General features: G+C 46.1%; 1 protein-coding gene across 2 annotated transcripts in view; it reads right to left on the bottom strand.

The window, feature by feature from the left end:
* Positions 1 to 24,720, bottom strand: part of cpm (carboxypeptidase M) — an 84,757-nt gene extending 60,037 nt beyond the window's left edge. For both annotated transcript variants that reach the window (XM_055905835.1, XM_055905836.1), the window contains exons 1-3: positions 24,491 to 24,720; positions 23,908 to 24,094; positions 1,608 to 1,705 (exon numbers count right to left, since the gene is read on the bottom strand). In XM_055905835.1, coding sequence (XP_055761810.1) covers positions 1,608 to 1,705; positions 23,908 to 24,070 — 261 coding nt within the window. In that variant the 5' untranslated portion in view covers positions 24,071 to 24,094; positions 24,491 to 24,720. The remainder of the gene's footprint in view (positions 1 to 1,607; positions 1,706 to 23,907; positions 24,095 to 24,490) is intronic.
* Between the last annotated feature and the right edge of the window lie 1,509 nt (positions 24,721 to 26,229).

The raw sequence follows: 26,229 nt of genomic DNA, 5'->3' as shown, positions 1-26,229 counted from the left end.
TTTCAGACTACCCAGAATCACTCTGTGTGATCCTCTCTTTTTACCATTTTCTACATTGTAGAATAATAGTGAAGACATCAAAACTATGAAATAATACACACATAGTTGAGAGAATGCCAAGAATGTGCAAAGCTGTCATCAAGGCAAAGAGTGGCTACTTTGAAGAATCTGAAATAAATTTTAATTAAACAAATCAAAATATATATATTTTTTCCAGATTCTTCAAAGTAGCCACTTTTTGTCTTGACAGCTTTGCACATTCTTGGCATCCTCTCAACTATGTGTGTGTTATTTCATAGTTTTGATGTCTTCACTATTATTCTACAATGAAGAAAATGAATGAGTAGGTGTGTCCAAACTTTTGACTGGTACTGTATATAAATTGACCGTAAAAACACATTTTCCTATGGGGACAATGAAGTAAATTATGAACATGTTTATGTTTAAGAAAACATGATACGTAGTTGTTCATCTTATGACTAATGAAGCCTGTTAGTGTTTGTTTACTACAGTAATGCTGCAGCTCTCTCCATGTGTAAATATCTGCTGTGCGTTGGACCGGAGTCTTCTCAACCCCATTTATCTTCATCAGATTTTCGTGTCCGAGAGTAGAGTGGTGTCGCTATCTCCTGCGAAGAGGGATTTATTCAGACCCCTGGAGGAGGAATGGGACTTACAATGGAACCCCGGGGGAAACCAGACAGGAGGAGGCCGAGGGAACCAGAGTGGAGGAACGGAGGGCAATAGGGAGGGGATGGGAGAAAGACTGGAGATCAAGAAGGGGGAGGGGGGGGACCAGTGTGGAGGAACGGAGGGCGATAGGGAGGGGATGGGAGAAAGACTGGAGATCAAGAAGGGGGAGGGGGGGGGGACCAGTGTGAGTCCCTCTTCAACCTCCTCCTGCTGGGGTCACAGTCAGCTGCTCCTCCTCTGTGGCCCTCCAGGCCCCAGAGCCCTCAGCTTCTACAACTCTTTGTGGTCCCAGCCCCCGCCCTCTCTTTCCCACAGGCCACGGACTGAAGGACGGACACACACACACGAACACACACACACGGCATGTCCCTCCAGACATGACGATGAAACATCTCTATTTAAGGACCTCTCCATCCATCTCCACAGAACCCTAATCACACAGTGTGTGTGTCCACAGCAGCCCACCCCTGCTTCCACATTTAGCAAGGCCAAAGGAAAGCGGAGGACATGCAAGGCTGAGTTGTTTTTGTTTGATATGAGAGGGAGGCCCCTCGTCTACATTCATTTGATTTCCTGTTTGGTAAAGAAAGAGGAAACCACTGACCAGTACCATCTATATCCTCTCTCCTCTGGGGGGGGGGGGGGGGGCTTTAGTGCACAGTTTCATCTCCTCTATTTGGGGGGGGGGGGGGCTTTAGTGCACAGTTTCATCTCCTCTATTTGGGGGGGGGGGGGGGGGGGGGGGGGCTTTAGTGAACAGGAATGGTGAAGAAGGCTTGGACAGCTGACCAGAAACACTTGTAAAATTACTTAATGCTTCTACACCAAATATTTTCTCTGTGTGTGTGTGTGTGTGTGTGTGTGTGTGTGTGTGTGTGTGTGTGTGTGTGTGGGCGCTTCCATGATGAGCTTACCTCGTTTCCATGCATATTCCCAACATATTTGAATTCAGGAATTCCCATCTGGTGCTCCGCCGGATTCTCTCCCAGAATGAGCACCCAGAGGTCTCTCCCTGCCAACAAACAACAGCCCCATTATAAAGAGGAATCATCAAGATATTTACTCATCAAATTCATTCACCCTTGTGGACCAGTGTGTTCGTGTGACTGACTGACTTTTTCCCACCAGCCCCTAGAGCAGGACAGAACATTATTCAAATAGTGTTTTAGATTGCGTGGACTGGCACCTGGCAACTCAACGTCAGCTCACAGCCCCCTCTCGTCTCTGCCCCCCCCCTCCTCTCTTCCCTCCCCCCTCCGCCCCTCCCCTGGGTGCGTCTCAATAACCTCAAATAGCATTCAATAGAAAAGAGAATGAAACTCCCTCTAGCACAGCTCAACCAATCCAATGCTTTTACATTTTGTGGGATATAGTGAAGGAGTGTACACTTCAGGAGGTAGTATAGATTATTGTCCTGTATGAGAGAGACTTCCTGTGTTCCGGTATTTGTCAGAGGGATGTCAGAGCTCTACCACACAACACGTCTGAACCTGCTCCGTGGCCAGTTTGTCAGCAGTGAGTAATCCTCAAGACTAGCTTGTTCTGGCCGCAGGATAGAAACTCTGTTCCCCTTTCATCATAACAACTAGAGTAGCAGACTACAGGATAGAAACTCTGTTCCCCTTTCATCATAACAACTAGAGTAGCAGACTACAGGATAGGAACTCTGTTCCCCTTTCATCACAACAACTAGAGTAGCAGACTACAGGATAGAAACTCTGTTCCCCTTTCATCACAACAACTAGAGTAGCAGACTACAGGATAGAAACTCTGTTCCCCTTTCATCATAACAATTAGAGTAGCAGACTACAGGATAGGAACTCTGTTCCCCTTTCATCACAACAACTAGAGTAGCAGACTACAGGATAGGAACTCTGTTCCCCTTTCATCACAACAACTAGAGTAGCAGACTACAGGATAGAAACTGTGTTCCCCTTTCATCACAACAACTAGTGGGTTTGTTTACCCTCAAATGGCTCTAAGACAAGTCTATATGGAACCAATTGCTCCACACAATCACACACTTGCATGCAAGCACCCCCCAACCAACCCACCCACCCACCCCCACTTAAACTTCTGACCAATTATTTCTGAAATGTTGTGCACAGAAGCCTGTCATTTCAGCACAGCTGTTTCTGTCCAGGGGCTTAAAGACAAAAACCCTCAGTGTCTACAGGCCATAAAGACGCACGGGAGGGGTCAAGTAGGAGGGGTGCAGCAGAGCAGGGAGGGGCAAGAATGTAGCGGGGAAAGTAGAGCGCCAGGAGGGGCAGTCGAGGAATGATCAGAGAGGGGGTCAGCGGAGGAGCAGGACGAGGCAGGTGGTGTACTAGATTAACAGTAATTAGCTAAGAGTCTCTCACCTCGAGCGGCACCAGAAGATTAGGAGGAGGGAGGTTAAATTAACGGGCCGGCCCAAGACGGGCGACAGGCCTTGAAACACGATGACCTCACAATCTGCCAGAGATTTAGTGCAGGCAGGGAGCCAGGCAGGTAGACAGAGGAGGGCCTAAAGATACTGTACACTACTTAAAGTGGAACTGACAGTGTTTAGCAACATGAAATCTCATTCAAATCTGTTCCTATACATCCCTGGAAGAATGACACTTTAAAAAATAAAAATAAATTGACAAGCGAGCACTTAGATTTGGTCATTTTCACATTTTCATAAATTCATGTAATGTTTGGGAATGACAGAGTAAAACATTTGTAAAAATTCTATAGCAATATAAAGCGGGAAAGCTGCCGTGCGTTTGGACAATTAATAGACACTGCAGTAAATAAACCCCTGATAAAAACCACTGTCTTGTCCAGGACCAGAGTCTATGCAGACCGGTGCAGCAGAGCCAATCAGAGCTACAGTAGACCTTTATGTAAACAAGCCATTTGTACACAGGCCTGGAATCACTCACTTTGAACTGGACTGTGTGTTTACAGACAGTAGCAACAGCGTGACTTTAGATCATTAGTAAGCATTCGCCAAAAGCCACAAAATACACCTGAATGGATTTCTGTAAATACCACGGGATTCCTCTTACATTTGGGAACTTTACAGTCCTGTTGATCAAACAACCATGAAAAAAGGTAGGATCTCTCTCTCTCCCTCAGTTATACACATCAACAAGATCAATAACTAATGCAGAACAAGATGAGAAGAGCTACATACAATCTAACGAGGAAACATAAACCCTCTCAAAATGTTCAGCTACCTGGCCGTCAAAATGGCACTGATAAACGACGGGGAAATAGTCGCCTGCTCGTCCTTCTGCAGCTTGCCTGCAAATTAAAATGTTTGTCCCAACCCACGTTTTGACAACTGAATGAGAACTTGCCTGCCTTCCCATTTGATCGATGCCAAATACATTTGATTGACACTATAGACCCTGGACGTTATGGCCGAGGAGTAGGGTTGATCCGAGATTTTTCACAACGGCAGTCAAGCACCCAAGCTAACTGGCTAAAGTTGGCTAGCTACTTCGACACATGAGAGAAAACCTCACTCTGACCATTTTACTTACCCTAGCAGAGCTGGTTAGGCTGTATTCATGTTATCCAGAGCATTGGTGACTAACTGTGCTGCTGGCAACAATTAAATATTTTGGGGGGGGGGCAGACATTTACCGACACCGGTCATACTCAGCGGGTGTTGCACATTCATAAATCCATCAGTTATTCTGCCACACAGAGTGCTCTGAAATCAGAGTAGATAGCCAGAGTGAATTTACGAACGCAAGAGATATGCTAACTGGATAACAGTCGTTCAAGTTAAGCACCGCTAGCAAAGCGATTCACATTTCTTGCTAGTTAACCCAATGACTTAACTAGGCAAGTCAGTTTAGAACAAATTCGTATTTACAATAACGGGGGAACAGTGGGTTAACTGCCTTGTTCAGGGGCAGAACAGAATTTTACATTGTCAGCTCTGGGATTCTATCCAGCAACCTTTCGGTTACTAGTCCAACCACGAAACGTGGCTGGGTCTTTCAGCATGACAATGATCCCAAACACACCGCCCGGGCAACGAAGGAGTGGCTTCGTAAGAAGCATTTCAAGGTCCTGGAGTGGCCTAGCCATTCTCCAGATCTCAACCCCAAAGATCTTTGGAGGGAGTTGAAAGTCCGTGTTGCCCAGCAACAGCCCCAAAACATCACTGCTCTAGAGGAGATCTGCATGGAGGAATGGGCCAAAATACCAGCAACAGTGTGTGAAAACCTTGTGAAGACTGACAGAAAATGTTTGACCTCTGTCATTGCCAACAAAGGGTATATAACAAAGTATTGAGATAAACTTTTGTTATTGACCAAATACTTATTTTCCACCATAATTTGCAAATAATTTCATTAAAAAATCCTACAATGTGATTTTCTGGATTTTTTTTTCTCATTTTGTCTGTCATAGTTGAAGTGTACATATGATGAAAATTACAGGCCTCTCTCATCTTTTTAAGTGGGAGAACTTGCACAATTGGTGGCTGACTAAATACTTTTTTGCCCCACTGTACCTTTGACTATTGGATGTTCTTATAGGCACTTTAGTATTGCCAGTGTAACAGAATAGCTTCCATCCCTCTCCTCGCCCCTACCTGGGCGCGAACCAGGAACACATCGACAACAGCCACCCTCGAAGCATCGTTACCCATCGCTCCACAAAAGCCGCGGCCCTTGCAGAGCAAGGGGAACAACTACTCCAAGTCTCAGAACGAGTGACGTCACCGATTGAAACGCGCACCCCGCTAACTAGCTAGCCATTTCACATTGGTTACACCAGCCTAATCTCGGGAGTTGATAGGCTTGAAGTCATAAACAGCTCAATGCTTGAAGCATTGCGAACGCACAAAAGTGCTGTTTGAATGAATGCGTACGAGCCTGCTGCTGCCTACTGTCGCTCAGTCAGACTGCTCTATCAAATCATAGCTTAATTATAACATAACAACACACAGAAATACGAGCCTTTGGTCATTAATACGGTCGAATTCTGAAACTATCATTTCGAAAACAAAACATTTATTCTTTCAGTGAAATACGGAACCGTTCCGTATTTTACCGAACGGGTGGCATCCCTAAATCTAAATATTGCTGTTACATTGTACAACCTTCAATGTTATGTCATAATTATGTACAATTCTGGCAAATTAATTACGGTCTTTGTTAGGAATAAATGGACTTCACACAGTTCGCAACGAGCCAGGCGGCCCAAACTGCTGCATATACCCTGACTGCTTGCACGGAATGCAAGAGAAGTGACACAATTTCCGTAATTATAAGAAATTCATGTTAGAAGGCAATATTAACTAAATATGCAGGTTTAAAAATATATACTTGTGTATTGCTTTTAAAGAAAGTAATTGATGTTTATGGTTAGGTTTGGTGCAACGACAGTGTTAAATCATCAACCGTTTGGCGAAGTTGAAGTAGGCTGTGATTCGATGATAAATTAACAGGCACCGCATCGATTATATGCAATGCAGGACAAGCTAGATAAACTAGTAATATCATCAACCATGTGTAGTTAACTAGTGATTATGTGAAGATTGATTGTCTTTTATAAGTTTAATGCTAGCTAGCAACTTACCTTGGCTTCTTGCTGCCCTCGCGTAACAGGTAGTCAGCCTGCCACGCAGGCTCCTCGTGGAGTGCAATGTAAGGCAGGTGGTTAGAGCGTTGGACTAGTAACCGGAAGGTTGCAAAAACGAATCCCCGAGCTGACAAGGTAAAAATCTGTCGTTCTGCCCCTGAACAAGGCAGTTAACCCACTGTTCCCCGGCCGTCATTGAAAATAAGAAAGTGTTCTTAACTGACTTGCCTAGTTAAATAAATGTGTAAAAAAATATATTGTTATAAAACTTGAAATCGGCCCTAATTAATCGGCCATTCCGATTAAATTAGTCGACCTCTACTATATGGGCAATGAAATAGGGTACCATTTGGGAGTCATCTTTACAGTGTTGTAGGACTTCTGTCCTCTCTTCACCTGCTTTACTTTAAACCCATAAGGCCTCAGGAGCCACACGGCCTCAATCTAAAGTTAATTATTCTCGGGTTCTAATCAATTAAAAGTGCATGGCTGAGCACAGACAGATGACATCACAGGGTTCTAATCAATTAAAAGTGAATGGCTGAGCACAGACAGATGACATCACAGGGTTCTAATCAATTAAAAGTGCATGGCTGAGCACAGACAGATGACATCACAGGGTTCTAATCATTTAAAAGTGAATGGCTGAGCACAGACAGATGACATCACAGGGTTCTAATCAATTAAAAGTGAATGGCTGAGCACAGACAGATGACATCACAGGGTTCTAATCAATTAAAAGTGAATGGCTGAGCACAGACAGATGACATCACAGGGTTCTAATCAATTAAAAGTGAATGGCTGAGCACAGACAGATGACATCACAGGGTTCTAATCAATTAAAAGTGAATGGCTGAGCACAGACAGATGACATCACAGGGTTCAAATCGATTAAAATTGAATGGCTGAGAACAGACAGATGACATCACAGGGTTCTAATCGATTAAAAGTGAATGGCTGAGCACAGACAGATGACATCACAGGGTTCTAATCGATTAAAAGTGAATGGCTGAGCACAGACAGATGACATCACAGGGTTCTAATCGATTAAAAATGAATGGCTGAGCAGACAGATGACATCACAGGGTTCTAATCAATTAAAAGTGAATGGCTGAGCACAGACAGATGACATCACAGGGTTCTAATCAATTAAAAGTGCATGGCTGAGCACAGACAGATGACATCACAGGGTTCTAATCAATTAAAAGTGAATGGCTGAGCACAGACAGATGACATCACAGGGTTCTAATCAATTAAAAGTGAATGGCTGAGCACAGACAGATGCCATCACAGGGTTCTAATCAATTAAAAGTGCATGGCTGAGCACAGACAGATGACATCACAGGGTTCTAATCAATTAAAAGTGAATGGCTGAGCACAGACAGATGACATCACAGGGTTCTAATCAATTAAAAGTGCATGGCTGAGCACAGACAGATGACATCACAGGGTTCTAATCAATTAAAAGTGAACGGCTGAGCACAGACAGATGACATCACAGGGTTCTAATCGTCTGGTCTGTCTTTTCAGCTCTAGAGTGACGCAGCTGTCTAAGGCACTGCATCTCAGTGCTAGAGGCATCACTACAGACCCTGGTTCGATCCTGGGCTGTATCACAACCGGCCGTGATCTGGTGTCCTATAGGGCAGCGCACAATTGGCCCAGCGTCTTCCGGGTTAGAGGAGGGTTTGGCCGGGGTAGTCTGTCAATGTAAAATAAGAACTAATTCTTAACTGACTTGCCAAGTTAAATAAAAGGTTAAAGATATATATTTTTATGTAAATCAGAAACAAACAGATACCATCAAAAGGTCCTATAGTCTGGTCTGTCTTCTCAGAAACAAAGGGAACAAGGACAGTGTCAGGAAGCAGCAGCGAGTCAACTATGGTAATAACATAGGCGACGTCCCAAATGGGACCCTATTCCCTACATAGTGCACTACATTTGACCAGAGACATATGGGCCCTGGTCTAAAGTAGTGCACTACATAGGGAATATGGTGCCATTTGGGAAGCAGTCCTAGTTCCTGCTCCAGAAGTTGAGAGTCTCAATTTGCATCTGAATCTGAAACGAGAGAGAGAGAGAGAGAGAGAGAGAGAGAGAGAGAGAGAGAGAGAGAGAGAGAGAGAGAGAGAGAGAGAGAGAGAGAGAGAGAGAGAGAGAGAGAGAGAGAGAGAGAGAGCTGGAAGAGGAGGAGGGTGCCTCAATGCCAGCTTTGTGTCCAGCCATGCAAAGCACTTACAGACAGAGTCACCACAGAAATGCCACCAACTGGCAACACAGCACAGTGAGGGTGACGAGATGTTTCAATCTCCCAACAACACAGTGAGGGTGACAAGGTGTTTCAATCTCCCAACAACACAGTGAGGGTGACGAGGTGTTTCAATCTCCCAACAACACAGTGAGGGTGACGAGGTGTTTCAATCTCCCAACAACACAGTGAGGGTGACGAGGTGTTTCAATCTCCCAACAACACAGTGAGGGAGATGAGATGTTTCAATCTCCCAACAACACAGTGAGGGAGACGAGATGTTTCAATCTCCCAACAACACAGTGAGGGAGATGAGATGTTTCAATCTCCCAACAACACAGTGAGGGAGACGAGATGTTTCAATCTCCCAACAACACAGTGAGGGAGACGAGATGTTTCAATCTCCCAACAACACAGTGAGGGAGACGAGATGTTTCAATCTCCCAACAACACAGTGAGGGAGACGAGATGTTTCAATCTCCCAACAACACAGTGAGGGAGATGAGATGTTTCAATCTCCCAACAACACAGTGAGGGAGACGAGATGTTTCAATCTCCCAACAACACAGTGAGGGAGATGAGATGTTTCAATCTCCCAACAACACAGTGAGGGAGATGAGATGTTTCAATCTCCCAACAACACAGTGAGGGTGACGAGATGTTTCAATCTCCCAACAACACAGTGAGGGTGACAAGGTGATGTTTCAATCTCCCAACACAACACAGTGAGGGTGACAAGGTGATGTTTCAATCTCCCAACAACACAGTGAGGGTGACAAGGTGATGTTTCAATCTCCCAACACAACACAGTGAGGGTGACGAGATGTTTCAATCTCCCAACAACACAGTGAGGGTGACAAGGTGATGTTTCAATCTCCCAACAACACAGTGAGGGTGACGTGATGTTTCAATCTCCCAACAACACAGTGAGGGTGACGTGATGTTTCAATCTCCCAACAACACAGTGAGGGTGACAAGGTGATGTTTCAATCTCCCAACAACACAGTGAGGGTGACAAGGTGATGTTTCAATCTCCCAACAACACAGTGAGGGTGACAAGGTGATGTTTCAACCTCCCAACAACACAGTGAGGGTGACAAGGTGATGTTTCAATCTCCCAACAACACAGTGAGGGTGACGAGATGTTTCAATCTCCCAACAACACAGTGAGGGTGACGTGATGTTTCAATCTCCCAACAACACAGTGAGGGAGACGAGATGTTTCAATCTCCCAACACCACAGTGAGGGTGACGAGATGTTTCAATCTCCCAACACAACACAGTGAGGGTGGCAAGATGTTTCAATCTCCCAACACAACACAGTGAGGGTGGCAAGATGTTTCAATCTCCCAACAACACAGTGAGGGTGACATGGTGATGTTTCAATCTCCCAACAACACAGTGAGGGTGGCAAGATGTTTCAATCTCCCAACAACACAGTGAGGGTGACGAGATGTTTCAATCTCCCAACAACACAGTGAGGGTGAACGAGATGTTTCAATCTCCCAACAACACAGTGAAGCACAGAGCAGATACATTGTGATACAATGAACTGTAAATCCAGAGGTTGTCTGCACCACCTCTTACTCTCCATTGCCTCCAATTCCACCCTCCTTTTCTTTTCACACCCTGGGACCATCTTCCTTGCATGACAATGCTGGCTGAATAAACATCTCTCACATCGTCCGTCTCTGTGAGCCCTACTAAATGCATCTGTAACTAAATGGAATGGTAGTCAAGACAACGGGATCTGTTGTCGTTGGAAAAAGGACTTGTGGTTTTTCCTTCCGACATCCGAGAGGGGTTGCTGAGGAGGACATCACCACTGGTAGGTTCTCTGTCTAAAGTCACACTCTGTAAGATGTCCTGCTCTGAGAGAACCGTCCGTCTCTGGACCAGGGACATCACCACTACTGGTAGGTTCTCTGTCTAAAGTCACACTCTGTAAGATGTCCTGCTCTGAGAGAACCGTCCGTCTCTGGACCAGGGACATCACCACTACTGGTAGGTTCTCTGTCTAAAGTCACACTGTGTAAGATGTACTGCTCTGAGAGAACCGTCCGTCTCTGGACCAGGGACATCACCACTACTGGTAGGTTCTCTGTCTAAAGTCACACTCTGTAAGATGTCCTGCTCTGAGAGAACCGTCCGTCTCTGGACCAGGGACATCACCACTACTGGTAGGTTCTCTGTCTAAAGTCACACTCTGTAAGATGTACTGCTCTGAGAGAACCGTCCGTCTCTGGACCAGGGACATCACCACTACTGGTAGGTTCTCTGTCTAAAGTCACACTCTATAAGATGTACTGCTCTGAGAGAACCGTCCGTCTCTGGACCAGGGACATCACCACTACTGGTAGGTTCTCTGTCTAAAGTCACACTCTGTAAGATGTACTGCTCTGAGAGAACCGTCCGTCTCTGGACCAGGGACATCACCACTACTGGTAGGTTCTCTGTCTAAAGTCACACTCTGTAAGATGTACTGCTCTGAGAGAACCGTCCGTCTCTGGACCAGGGACATCACCACTACTGGTAGGTTCTCTGTCTAAAGTCACACTCTGTAAGATGTACTGCTCTGAGAGAACCGTCCGTCTCTGGACCAGGGACATCACCACTACTGGTAGGTTCTCTGTCTAAAGTCACACTCTGTAAGATGTACTGCTCTGAGAGAACCGTCCGTCTCTGGACCAGGGACATCACCACTGGTAGGTTCTCTGTCTAAAGTCACACTCTGTAAAATGTACTAATCTGAGAGAACCGTCCGTCTCTGGGACGCCTACAACAATAAAACACAACAGGTTGATAGCTTGCTACAATAAGGAAAGGTGAGATCAGACAGCTGTAACCCCATTCAGATAGGATTTAGTGATAGCCTACTTGTTAAAACCCAGGGGACGGCTACATTTCATCAACTCACGTCGACTGTGGCTTTAAAACCACCTTCATTGTTTCAAAAGTAACAAGAGACCGCTCTGTGTTCATGCTGCAGCAGCCGTGATCTGTCAGCCACATGACTGACTGACTGACTGTGGCTGACTGACTGACTGTGTGGCTGACTGACAGAGAGAGAGAGACTACGCTGGTCAGCAATGATCTGTCAGCCACATGACTGACTGACTGACTGTGTGGCTGACTGACTGACTGAGTGGCTGACTGACTGACAGAGAGAGAGACTACGCTGGTCAGCAGTGATCTGTCAGCCACATGGCTGACTGACTGACTGTGTGGCTGACTGACTGACTGAGTGGCTGACTGACTGACTGACTGACAGAGAGAGAGACTACGCTGGTCAGCAGTGATCTGTCAGCCACATGGCTGACTGTGTGAGTGAGAGAGAGACTCTACTCTGGTCGGCAGCAGCAGTGATCTGTGAGCCACATGACTGACTGACTGTGTGGCTGACTGACTGACTGAGTGGCTGACTGACTGACTGTGTGGCTGACTGACTGACTGAGTGGCTGACTGACTGACTGACTGACAGAGAGAGAGACTACGCTGGTCAGCAGTGATCTGTCAGCCACATGGCTGACTGTGTGAGTGAGAGAGAGACTCTACTCTGGTCGGCAGCAGCAGTGATCTGTGAGCCACATGACTGACTGAGTGTGTGTGTGTGTGAGAGAGAGAGACTCTGGTCGGCAGCAGCCTGCGTGACAATCCTGAACCCGAGCCAAGATCCTTATCAAAACTGTTGTGTCGGAGTCCCAACTGGTAACATATTCCCTATATAGTGCACTACTTTAGACCAGGGCCCTATTCCCTATATAGTGCACTACTTTAGACCAGGGCCCTATTCCCTATATAGTGCACTACTTTAGACCAGGGCCCTATTCCCTATATAGTGCACAACTTTTGACCAGGGCCCATAGGGAATACGGTGCCATTTGGGACAAAGCCCATACTGCATGTTACAAAAGAGAGAGTTTCTCACCAGACAAGAAAGTGTCAGGCCTCTCTGATCCTGCCTCCTGTATCTACAACACCAACAGGGAGGAATATCTCCTGAATCTACAACACCAACAGGCAGGAATATCTCCTGTATCTCTACAACACCAACAGGGAGGAATATCTCCTGTATCTACAACACCAACAGGGAGGAATATCTCCTGTATCTCTACAACACCAACAGGGAGGAATATCTCCTGTATCTCTCCAACACCAACAGGGAGGAATATCTCCTGTATCTCTACAACACCAACAGGGAGGAATATCTCCTGTATCTCACAACACCAACAGGCAGGAATATCTCCTGTATCTACAACACCAACAGGCAGGAATATCTCCTGTATCTACAACACCAACAGGCAGGAATATCTCCTGTATCTACAACACCAACAGGGAGGAATATCTCCTGTATCTCTACAACACCAACAGGCAGGAATATCTCCTGTATCTCTACAACACCAACAGGGAGGAATATCTCCTGTATCTCTGACAACACCAACAGGCAGGAATATCTCCTGTATCTCTACAACACCAACAGGGAGGAATATCTCCTGTATCTCTCCAACAGGCAGGAATATCTCCTGTGTCTCTACAACACCAACAGGGAGGAATATCTCCTGTATCTCTGACAACACCAACAGGCAGGAATATCTCCTGTATCTCTACAACACCAACAGGCAGGAATATCTCCTGTATCTCTACACCAACAACAGGGAGGAATATCTCCTGTATCTACGACACCAACAGACAGGAATATCTCCTGTATCTCTCTCACAAACCCAACAGGCAGGAATATCTCTTGTATCTCTGACAACACCAACAGGGAGGAATATCTCCTGTATCTACAACACCAACAGGCAGGAATATCTCCTGTATCTCTACAACACCAACAGGGAGGAATATCTCCTGTATCTCTACAACACCAACAGGGAGGAATATCTCCTGTATCTCTCTCACAAACCCAACAGGCAGGAATATCTCTTGTATCTCTGACAACACCAACAGGGAGGAATATCTCCTGTATCTACAATACCAACAGGCAGGAATATCTCCTGTATCTCTACAACACCAACAGGGAGGAATATCTCCTGTATCTACAACACCAACAGGCAGGAATATCTCCTGTATCTCTCACAACACCAACAGGGAGGAATATCTCCTGTATCTCTACAACACCAACAGGCAGGAATATCTCCTGTATCTCTCTCACAAACCCAACAGGCAGGAATATCTCCTGTATCTCTGACAACACCAACAGGGAGGAATATCTCCTGTATCTCACAACACCAACAGGCAGGAATATCTCCTGTATCTCTCTCACAAACCCAACAAGCAGGAATATCTCTTGTATCTCTCTCACAAACCCAACAAGCAGGAATATCTCTTGTATCTCTGACAACACCAACAGGGAGGAATATCTCCTGTATCTACAACACCAACAGGGAGGAATATCTCCTGTATCTCTACAACACCAACAGGGAGGAATATCTCCTGTATCTACAACACCAACAGGTAGGAATATCTCCTGTATCTCTACATCACCAACAGGGAGGAATATCTCCTGTATCTACACAACACCAACAGGCAGGAATATCTCCTGTATCTCTGACAACACCAACAGGGAGGAATATCTCCTGTATCTCACAACACCAACAGGCAGGAATATCTCCTGTATCTCTCTCACAAACCCAACAGGCAGGAATATCTCCTGTATCTACAACACCAACAGGGAGGAATATCTCCTGTATCTCTGACAACACCAACAGGGAGGAATATCTCCTGTATCTCTACAACACCAACAGGGAGGAATATCTCCTGTATCTACAACACCAACAGGGAGGAATATCTCCTGTATCTCACAACACCAACAGGTAGGAATATCTCCTGTCTCTCTACAACACCAACAGGGAGGAATATCTCCTGTATCTCTGACAACACCAACAGGGAGGAATATCTCCTGTATCTACAACACCAACAGGCAGGAATATCTCCTGTATCTCTCTCACAAACCCAACAGGCAGGAATATCTCCTGTATCTCTGACAACACCAACAGGGAGGAATATCTCCTGTATCTACAACACCAACAGGCAGGAATATCTCCTGTATCTCTGACAACACCAACAGGGAGGAATATCTCCTGTATCTCACAACACCAACAGGCAGGAATATCTCCTGTATCTCTCTCACAAACCCAACAGGCAGGAATATCTCCTGTATCTACAACACCAACAGGGAGGAATATCTCCTGTATCTCTGACAACACAAACAGGGAGGAATATCTCCTGTATCTCTACAACACCAACAGGGAGGAATATCTCCTGTATCTCTACAACACCAACAGGCAGGAATATCTCCTGTATCTCTCTCACAACACCAACAGGCAGGAATATCTCCTGTATCTCTGACAACACAAACAGGGAGGAATATCTCCTGTATCTCTGACAACACCAACAGCTAGGAATATCTCCTGTATCTCTACAACACCAACAGGCAGGAATATCTCCTGTATCTCTCTCACAAACCCAACAGGCAGGAATATCTCTTGTATCTCTCACAAACCCAACAGGCAGGAATATCTCCTGTATCTACAACACCAACAGGGAGGAATATCTCCTGTATCTCTGACAACACCAACAGGGAGGAATATCTCCTGTATCTCTACAACACCAACAGGGAGGAATATCTCCTGTATCTCTAAAAACACCAACAGGCAGGAATATCTCCTGTATCTCTCTCACAACACCAACAGGCAGGAATATCTCCTGTATCTCTGACAACACAAACAGGGAGGAATATCTCCTGTATCTCTGACAACACCAACAGGTAGGAATATCTCCTGTATCTCTACAACACCAACAGGCAGGAATATCTCCTGTATCTCTACAACACCAACAGGGAGGAATATCTCCTGTATCTCTACAACACCAACAGGGAGGAATATCTCCTGAATCTACAACACAAACAGGGAGGAATATCTCCTGAATCTACAACACAAACAGGGAGGAATATCTCCTGTATCTCTGACAACACCAACAGGAAGGAATATCTCCTGTATCTCTACAACACCAACAGGTAGGAATATCTCCTGTATCTCTGACAACACCAACAGGGAGGAATATCTCCTGTATCTCTACAACACCAACAGGGAGGAATATCTCCTGTATCTCTACAACACCAACAGGGAGGAATATCTCCTGTATCTCGCTCACAACACCAACAGGTAGGAATATCTCCTGTATCTCTACAACACCAACAGGGAGGAATATCTCCTGTATCTCTACAACACCAACAGGGAGGAATATCTCCTGTATCTCCACAACACCAACAGGGAGGAATATCTCCAGTATCTCTACAACACCAACAGGGAGGAATATCTCCTGTATCTCTACAACACCAACAGGGAGGAATATCTCCTGTATCTCACAACACCAACAGGCAGGAATATCTCCTGTATCTCTCTCACAAACCCAACAGGCAGGAATATCTCCTGTATCTACAACACCAACAGGGAGGAATATCTCCTGTATCTCTGACAACACAAACAGGGAGGAATATCTCCTGTATCTCTACAACACCAACAGGCAGGAATATCTCCTGTATCTCTCTCACAACACCAACAGGCAGGAATATCTCCTGTATCTCTGACAACACAAACAGGGAGGAATATCTCCTGTATCTCTGACAACACCAACAGCTAGGAATATCTCCTGTATCTCTACAACACCAACAGGCAGGAATATCTCCTGTATCTCTCTCACAAACCCAACAGGCAGGAATATCTCTTGTATCTCTCACAAACCCAACAGGCAGGAATATCTCCTGTATCTACAACACCAACAGGGAGGAATATCTCCTGTATCTCTGACAACACCAACAGGGAGGAATATCTCCTGTATCTCTACAACACCAACAGGGAGGAATATCTCCTGTATCTCTACAACACCAACAGGGAGGAATATCTCCTGTATCTACAACACCAACAGGGAGGAATATCTCCTGTATCTACAACACCAACAGGGAGGAATATCTCCTGTATCTCACAACACCAACAGGTAGGAATATCTCCTGTCTCTCTACAACACTAACAGGGAGGAATATCTCCTGTATCTACAACACCAACAGGTAGGAATATCTCCTGTATCTCTACAACACCAACAGGCAGGAATATCTCCTGTATCTCACAACACCAACAGGCAGGAATATCTCCTGTATCTCTACAACACCAACAGACAGGAGATATGAGAATGTAATCGCTGCCAAAGGTGCTTCAACAAAGTACTGAGTAAAGGGTCTGAAAAGTTATGTAAATGTGATAGTTTTTTAAAATTTGTAATACATTTGCCAACATTTCTAAAAACCTGTTTTTGCTTTGTCATTATTGTGTATTGTGATGTCATTATGGTGTATTGTGATGTCATTATGGTGTATTGTGTGTAGATTAAATTGGGTTTTTTCCTTATCAATCCATTAACGTAATGTAACAAAATGTGGAAAAAGTCAAAGGGTCTGAATACTTTCAGAATGTACCGTAATAATCCACATGGGTGTAAATGTGGTAAAACTACACTCAGCCACATCACAGAACCAGGGGTGTGGTATCAACCCAGACTCCAGAACCAGCGGTGTTGTATCAACCCAGGCTCCAGAACCAGGGGTGTGGTATCAACCCAGACTCCAGAACCAGGGGTGTGGTATCAACCCAGGCTCCAGAACCAGGGGTGTGGTATCAACCCAGCCTCCAGAACCAGGGGTGTGGTATCAACCCAGGCTCCAGAACCAAGGGTGTGGTATCAACCCAGGCTCCAGAACCAGGGGTGTGGTATCAACCCAGCCTCCAGAACCAGGGGTGTGGTATCAACCCAGGCTCCAGAACCAGGGGTGTGGTATCAACCCAGGCTCCAGAACCAGCCTCCAGAACCAGGGGTGTGGTATCAACCCAGCCTCCAGAACCAGCCTCCAGAACCAGGGGTGTGGTATCAACCCAGGCTCCAGAACCAGCCTCCAGAACCAGCGGTGTGGTATCAACCCAGCCTCCAGAACCAGCCTCCAGAACCAGGGGTGTGGTATCAACCCAGCCTCCAGAACCAGCCTCCAGAACCAGGGGTGTGGTATCAACCCAGCCTCCAGAACCAGGGGTGTGGTATCAACCCAGCCTCCAGAACCAGGGGTGTGGTATCAACCCAGCCTCCAGAACCAGGGGTGTGGTATCAACCCAGCCTCCAGAACCAGGGGTGTGGTATCAACCCAGCCTCCAGAACCAGGGGTGTGGTATCAACCCAGCCTCCAGAACCAGCCTCCAGAACCAGGGGTGTGGTATCAACCCAGCCTCCAGAACCAGGGGTGTGGTATCAACCCAGCCTCCAGAACCAGCCTCCAGAACCAGGGGTGTGGTATCAACCCAGTCTCCAGAACCAGGGGTGTGGTATCAACCCAGCCTCCAGAACCAGCCTCCAGAACCAGGGGTGTGGTATCAACCCAGCCTCCAGAACCAGGGGTGTGGTATCAACCCAGCCTCCAGAACCAGGGGTGTGGTATCAACCCAGGCTCCAGAACCAGGGGTGTGGTATCAACCCAGGCTCCAGAACCAGGGGTGTGGTATCAACCCAGCCTCCAGAACCAGGGGTGTGGTATCAACCCAGGCTCCAGAACCAGGGGTGTGGTATCAACCCAGCCTCCAGAACCAGCCTCCAGAACCAGGGGTGTGGTATCAACCCAGGCTCCAGAACCAGGGGTGTGGTATCAACCCAGGCTCCAGAACCAGGGGTGTGGTATCAACCCAGCCTCCAGAACCAGCGGTGTGGTATCAACCCAGCCTCCAGAACCAGGGGTGTGGTATCAACCCAGCCTCCAGAACCAGGGGTGTGGTATCAACCCAGCCTCCAGAACCAGCCTCCAGAACCAGGGGTGTGGTATCAACCCAGCCTCCAGAACCAGGGGTGTGGTATCAACCCAGGCTCCAGAACCAGGGGTGTGGTATCAACCCAGCCTCCAGAACCAGCGGTGTGGTATCAACCCAGCCTCCAGAACCAGGGGTGTGGTATCAACCCAGCCTCCAGAACCAGGGGTGTGGTATCAACCCAGCCTCCAGAACCAGCCTCCAGAACCAGGGGTGTGGTATCAACCCAGCCTCCAGAACCAGGGGTGTGGTATCAACCCAGCCGGCCGCTCTGTGTGGAAGTGGTAGACTAGGGGGAGGAGGAGCCAGCGGTGTGTGATGGTACAGCCCCCAAAAAACAATACACAACTCAGCCAGTATGAGGCTGATCAACTTCAGTGAACCATCTACAAAAACAATACAGGTAGGAGCTGATCAGCAGTTTATATTACAGCAGGTCACATACTACGACTCTGTTCAGTCAAACAGGTCTTCATCAGACAGCATTGTGGTACAGCCCAGCTGTATAGGGCCTCTGTAAGAGGAAGCCTATCTCACAAATTATACCCTATGTAGTGCACATAGGGCTCAGGTCAAAAGTAGTGCACTACGTAGGGAATAGGGCTCCATTTGGGACTCAGAGAAAGTGTCTACAGTGCGGCGAGGTGAGGTGCATTACATTCCTCTAGTCCAGTTTGGGGAGAACCCACAGAGCAGGACCACACCTCCCTCTGGAGCTTCACTATATAAACGTACAGTAAGCCAACACCCAAGAGACTGGACGGGCCGTCGGTTGGTTCTTACATTATAGGGCCCAGAGTTTATCCTGGTGATGTGTTCTGGAACACTCCCTGGTTCTAGCCCAGAGTTTATCCTGGTGACGTGTTCTGGAACACTCCCTGGTTCTAGCCCAGAGTTTATCCTGGTAAAGTGTTCTGGAACGCTCCCTGGTTCTAGCCCAGAGTTTCTCCTGGTCAGGTGACGTGTTCTGGAACACTCCCTGGTTCTAGCCCAGAGTTTCTCTTGGTCAGGTGACGTGTTCTGGAACACTCCCTGGTTCTAGCCCAGAGTTTCTCTTGGTCAGGTGACGTGTTCTGGAACACTCCCTGGTTCTAGCCCAGAGTTTCTCCCGGTCAGGTGACGTGTTCTGGAACACTCCCTGGTTCTAGCCCAGAGTTTCTCCCGGTCAGGTGACGTGTTCTGGAACACTCCCTGGTTCTAGCCCAGAGTTTCTCCCGGTCAGGTGACGTGTTCTGGAACACTCCCTGGTTCTAGCCCAGAGTTTCTCCCGGTCAGGTGACGTGTTCTGGAACACTCCCTGGTTCTAGCCCAGAGTTTCTCCCGGTCAGGTGACGTGTTCTGGAACACTCCCTGGTTCTAGCCCAGAGTTTCTCCCGGTCAGGTGACGTGTTCTGGAACACTCCCTGGTTCTGGCAGAGTTTCTCCTGGTCAGGTGACGTGTTCTGGAACACTCCCTGGTTCTAGCCCAGAGTTTCTCCCGGTCAGGTGACGTGTTCTGGAACACTCCCTGGTTCTAGCCCAGAGTTTCTCCCGGTCAGGTGACGTGTTCTGGAACACTCCCTGGTTCTAGCCCAGAGTTTCTCCCAGTCAGGTGACGTGTTCTGGAACAATCCCTGGTTCTAGCCCAGAGTTTCTCTCGGTCAGGTGACGTGTTCTGGAACAATCCCTGTTCTAGCCCAGAGTTTCTCCCGGTCAGGTGACGTGTTCTGGAACACTCCCTGGTTCTAGCCCAGAGTTTCTCCCGGTCAGGTGACGTGTTCTGGAACACTCCCTGGTTCTAGCCCAGAGTTTCTCCCGGTCAGGTGACGTGTTCTGGAACAATCCCTGGTTCTAGCCCAGAGTTTCTCTCGGTCAGGTGACGTGTTCTGGAACAATCCCTGTTCTAGCCCAGAGTTTCTCTCGGTCAGGTGACGTGTTCTGGAACACTCCCTGGTTCTAGCCCAGAGTTTCTCTCGGTCAGGTGACGTGTTCTGGAACACGCCCTGGTTCTAGCCCAGAGTTTCTCCTGGTCAGGTGACGTGTTCTGGAACACTCCCTGGTAATGATTATGCAGTGGTGCCACATGGCAGTGATATATGGTGCTGACTGTGCTTCCCTTGTCATGTGGTTTCTGATTCAGCTCCTGTATGGATAGAATTATAACATGCGGGCTCATCAACACATTGATTCCTCTTCCCCACCCAGCCGTTATGGGTTGAGAGTGAAATACTCAAATGAAAATCAATAACATCAATGATTTGGGAACTCTGATAGATTTCTTATAACACGTAAAAGTGCAAATTCCTCGGTTGAAAGATCAAGTATTCTGAGTAGGAGGACTAGGTAGGACCAGAGGTAGAAGGACTAGTTTGGGATGGCTGCTGGGAGGCTGGGGAGTAGGACGCTGGGAGGCTGGGAGCAGGAGGACTAGGTAGGACGGAGAGTAGGAGGACTAGGTTGGGCTGGCTGCTGGGAGGCTGGGGAGTAGGACGCTGGGAGGCTGGGAGTAGGAGGACTAGGTTGGGCTGGCTGCTGGGAAGCTGGGAGCAGGAGGACTAGGTAGGGCTGGCTGGTGGGAGGCTGGGAGCAGGAGGACTAGGTAGGGCTGGCTGGTGGGAGGCTGGGAGCAGGAGGACTAGGTAGGGCTGGCTGGTGGGAGGCTGGGAGCAGGAGGACTAGGTAGGGCTGGCTGGTGGGAGGCTGGGAGCAGGAGGACTAGGTAGGGCTGGCTGCTGGGAGGCTGGGAGCAGGAGGACTAGGTAGGGCTGGCTGGTGGGAGGCTGGGAGCAGGAGGACTAGGTAGGGCTGGCTGGTGGGAGGCTGGGAGCAGGAGGACTAGGTAGGGCTGGCTGGTGGAAGGCTGGGAGCAGAAGGACTAGGTAGGGCTGGCTGGTGGGAGGCTGGGAGCAGAAGGACTAGGTAGGGCTGGCTGGTGGGAGGCTGGGAGCAGGAGGACTAGGTAGGGCTGGCTGGTGGGAGGCTGGGATCAGGAGGACTAGGTAGGGATGGCTGGTGGGAGGCTGGGAGCAGAAGGATTAGCCGGTGGGAGGCTGGGAGCAGGAGGACTAGGTAGGGATGGCTGGTGGGAGGCTGGGAGCAGAAGGATTAGCCGGTGGGAGGCTGGGAGCAGGAGGACTAGGTAGGGATGGCTGGTGGGAGGCTGGGAGCAGAAGGATTAGCTGGTGGGAGGCTGGGAGCAGGAGGACTAGGTAGGGCTGGCTGGTGGGAGGCTGGGAGCAGGAGGACTAGGTAGGGCTGGCTGGTGGGAGGCTGGGAGCAGGAGGACTAGCCGGTGGGAGGCTGGGATCAGTGGTCAGGATGATATATTAACGGTTTGTTTAGGCTAGTCTTCACCAGCCTTTAAATTGCCAGCTGCAGTCACTGGCTGGCAGGCAGGGACCCGGTTTACAAAGAGTCCTCTTATGAGAGGGGAAGACTTATTCCGTCGCAGCCTATGAACCGGTTACAGACATCTGTATAACATGTAACGGCATAACACAATATATTAGATCAACTGGAATGAAACCCTCACTCATGGTTGTACAAAAAGAGCTGTGACTAAACCATGCCCCCAAAATATTATATTAACCCCCTCCCCTACATTTGAAATATCACTAAAACAGCAAAGAATCATTTTGTGAACTGCAAAGAACCCTTGAAGAGTTCAGAGTTATTGGAGTGATTATGGTTCCACATAAAACCCGTCACCCTTCCTAAAGAACCCTTGAGGAACCCACATGTTTTAGCGTGTGGAGCACCTGGTTAAATTCTGCTTAGGAGCATTTTTTTTTTTTTTACATCTCTAAAATGGTTTAACTAGTGAGAAATACATGTGAATATTGAACAAATCTGTGTTTGCTTCATTTACTATCATCCCAAAAAGAAGATATTTCGCCATACCTAATTAATGTATATCATGCTACTTTCCATGATGGGGAAGTATGTGTTACTACATTACACAAGCTGCCATTTTGACCACATCGAAATGGGGGGGAAATTACACTAACTTTTTACCTCAGATTGGTTATATTAGTATAAAAGTTTATACTCAACACGATGACACAAGATCAATATCTTTGGTTTTGTACTGTTGATTCATTCTGTAACGAACGTCGTCGGGAGAAGAGGACCAAGGTGCAGCGTGGTAAGTGTTCATATTTTAATCAATCAACTGAACACTGAACAAAATGACAAACGAACAGTTCTGTAAGGTGACGACACACAAAACAGAAAACAACTACCCACAAACACAGGTGGGAACAGGCTACCTAAGTATGGTAATCAGAGACAACGATAGACAGCTGCCTCTGATTGGGAACCATACCTGGACCAAATACATAGAAATACAAAACAAGGACAACATAGAACACCAGACATAGAATGCCCACCCCAACTCACGCCCTGACCAACCAAAATAGAGACATAAAAAAGGAACTCTAAGGTCAGGGCGTGACACATACCAATACACGGATTTGAAAGTCAAACGGTCACTGTTGATATATCCTATGGCAGGTCGTGATTAATTGAAATGAACTAACAGAAAAAGTTGTTTGTTCTATTTTCCGTGAAGGCAGTGTCCGGAAATCAACCGACATTCCAAAATATACATAGAAGCCGTCTACAAATGCTCATCTAACCAACCATGTACTGGTTATTCTACGTTTCCAACCTGGTCTCAGAACATTTCCTATTATTCTGTTATGTAAATCTGAGACCTGAGGTACGTTTCGTATGGTTACATAAGACCGATGGTTAGTGAAAGCAAAAGGAGGATGGGTGGGTGTATAACGGGAACATCTAGCAACCCAAAGGTTGGGAGTTCGAATCTCATCACAGACAATTGTTGCTCTAATTAGCATATTTCTAATTAGCAACATTTCCAAAATGTAGCTGACTTCTTCTTCTGGGTGTCCTCCAGTGATGTAAAACATATATCCAGTGATGTAAAACATATATCCAGTTGTCATGTGTTTGAGTTGTGGTAGTTTCAACAGTGCATATGCCTCCCTGATCAATGAGTGACACTTGACAAAACAGGGCTTTTGGATGCATGTACAGTTTATAAGATACCCAGTCAAAAAATATATGGAAGTAATATGATTACTATTGTTGTATGTATAGATAGTACGTTTTATGTTTTCAGTATATCACGAACCGTTAATGCATATTGGTTATTGACTTGGACACTTTCAAAAAAGAAACTATTTTGACATTGGGCTATTTATCAATAAGTCTGGTCAACAGGAAGCAGTGACAGCATCATTTTCAAAATACATTTTAGGAATATAAAATTGTCAACATTAATTTCCAACGGTATTTTACTTAATCTGGTAAAAACTGCTGAATGATTCCAAAAAAAGTTCTGTGATTGATTTATTTTGATGATATAGCAGAAATCTCTGAAACGGCTTTGCCCTGCTTTCAAAGAGCCCCAAAAAATGTTTTTATCAAATTTGAAAATGTCCTCGGCTCTCACCTGTGACAAAATCTAGGCTAAACTGAGGTATATCAAAGAGTGAATTTCTATTTCCTATTTTACATGTCAAGACAACACATGAGGGGTCTTCTTACCTTCGACAGATTTTCCAATACTGTGCAGGTGTGTGAAGTCGAAGGTGTTGTTAACGTCCCGCAGGTATCTCTCCACCTCCACGGTGTTGTGATAACGGAACTCCAAACTGACACCGGACGACACCAACTTCCCGAGGCATAGGCAGAGCGCAAAAAGAAACATCGTCTCGTACGGGACAGTGACAACCTAACCCACACAACGAAGTTTAAGAAAAGAAACGTTAAGCGGATTTAAAATAAAATACACCGTCAAATATGAACCAAAAACTTACGAGGACATAGTAGCCACGCGTACGACCCTGAAGTCAGCAATAACGTCAATGGACAGCGCCAGTGTGCAGTTACCTGGCGTTACGGTTCTCAATTCATTATACACTAGGTTTAGCCTTTTCTCTAAAATATTATACATATCATGGCTATCTAAATGACAACATTTTGCAAGCAATTCCTATTTTTATGACGGAATAAAACGTGTCTATAGAAGTGTAGGCTAGGCTATCAATAAACATGTCTAAAATACATCAAATTATACTAAATTCACCAAAAATAAAGTGTAGCCTATTCACATGACATTCTAAATTACCTTATTGCTAAATGTATATTTCCTGCAGCTCGCTGTGTGCGCACAACTTCTCCTGTGAAGATTTCTCCTGAAGTCACACCGCCGTCACCCTCGGCTGTCCGACTGCATTCATAACAACTCTTTAAAGTCCAAATGGCTCGTTTGGTGTCTTAGTCGATAGATAAACCCTCCCCCGGACCACATTACACCGTCGGGTCCCCTGCCTGCCTGCACACCGCCCTGTATGGCATTATCACTATATTCACACACGGCAAGTTTTTATACAGTAGCCAGCAGAGGCGAGGCGGAGCTAAACAGTTCTCAACTCAACATGATCTCACGGTTTTACCATTTTGACGTTTATCCACATTTGTCCAAACGTACAATTTGGAAGTTGCGCCAAATGCAAATTTGGAAGTTGTCAAATGTAGAAGTTGTCAAATTTAGAGGTTAAGGTAAGTGTTAAGGTTTGATAGGGTTTAATATATATATATATAGTCTACCACTGGAAATTAGGTGCCATTTGGGAGACTAGAAGGTGGGATCCCTGTGGGCTTCACCTGCAGGTGGGTGAATTTGACGCCACAACCTTTCTCTCCGTGATAAGTTGCTGATCAATAGACTACAGAACATGATTATCCAGATCACGTGCACTTACTAAATGAATTAACACACCTCTACATTATCTAGCCTACAACTACAAAAGCTTTATACGTTCATTCTAACAAATTCTACCAGACTTCATTTTTAATATATTTTTTAATCCTACATTTTTATTCAGAGACACCAGGCAGGTTTCCATTGACCAAAGGTTTATTAGACAAAAGCAATGAGTACGGTTACATGCACACATCAATGCGATTATTGTGGATAGTCTGATTAATATAATAGTTCGATTAAAACATGCGTTTGAAAAAAAAACTCCCCTAATAATCTTGTTTCCATGGACACATCTGAAATCAGGCTTCCTGATGGGACTCTGATAAATGCAGAAAATCGACAACCAAAATAAACGTTCTACCACAGCGACCATGTTATTTTTGGGGAAGCATATTTGATTCTGAGTTCGGACATATGACGTTTGTATATGAAAACCACTTCTACTATGCATACAGGATAATTTTTCTAAAGATTGACAGAAAAATGTATCCATTTGACAGGAGTGGGATTTTTTTCTGCTGTCAAACATTCTTTATTGCAACAAATGATGACGGAAACTGTGTTTTTCGAATAAATGATGATGGAAACTGTGTTTTTCTAATAAATGCTGATTGCCGAATCATGTTGAAGGTAAGAGGGCCCCTATAATGCTCCACTCCACATTTCATTCTAAATGCCTACATCTTACAATAGACATGTTTTCAACTATAACAATAATGTTTATTTGCAGAACAAGGATTGTCCTGACGTTCAAGAATCCCTGAATTGCTTCGCCTTGCTTTTCTGATTGGCTGGAAAGTTTTCGCCATTCCAATTAGTCCAAGTTTCACCATGGCGACCACGGACCTTGGCGATACGTCGGCACATGAGAATGATTAGAATATGGCAAATATTAGTCAATTATTGCATTCTATCAATGCTGGTTTTCGCAGGCTACCTTAGACATAAAACGGAGGTGGGAAAGCATACAGGCTGTCTTCAATTTATTAATGCACAATTTGTCTAAATGCATATTGGAAACATTTCAACCACTACATTTTTACTCTGCACTGTTGGTTTTTACGATTTTATTTTTATTTTTTAGGTGTGATGTCATTACT

The sequence above is a fragment of the Salvelinus fontinalis genome, chromosome 39, assembly GCF_029448725.1.
Source record: "Salvelinus fontinalis isolate EN_2023a chromosome 39, ASM2944872v1, whole genome shotgun sequence".
NCBI classification, from domain to species: domain Eukaryota; kingdom Metazoa; phylum Chordata; class Actinopteri; order Salmoniformes; family Salmonidae; genus Salvelinus; species Salvelinus fontinalis.
The sequence above is the reverse complement of the archived record's forward strand: the minus strand, read 5'-3'. Positions and strand labels throughout refer to the sequence as shown.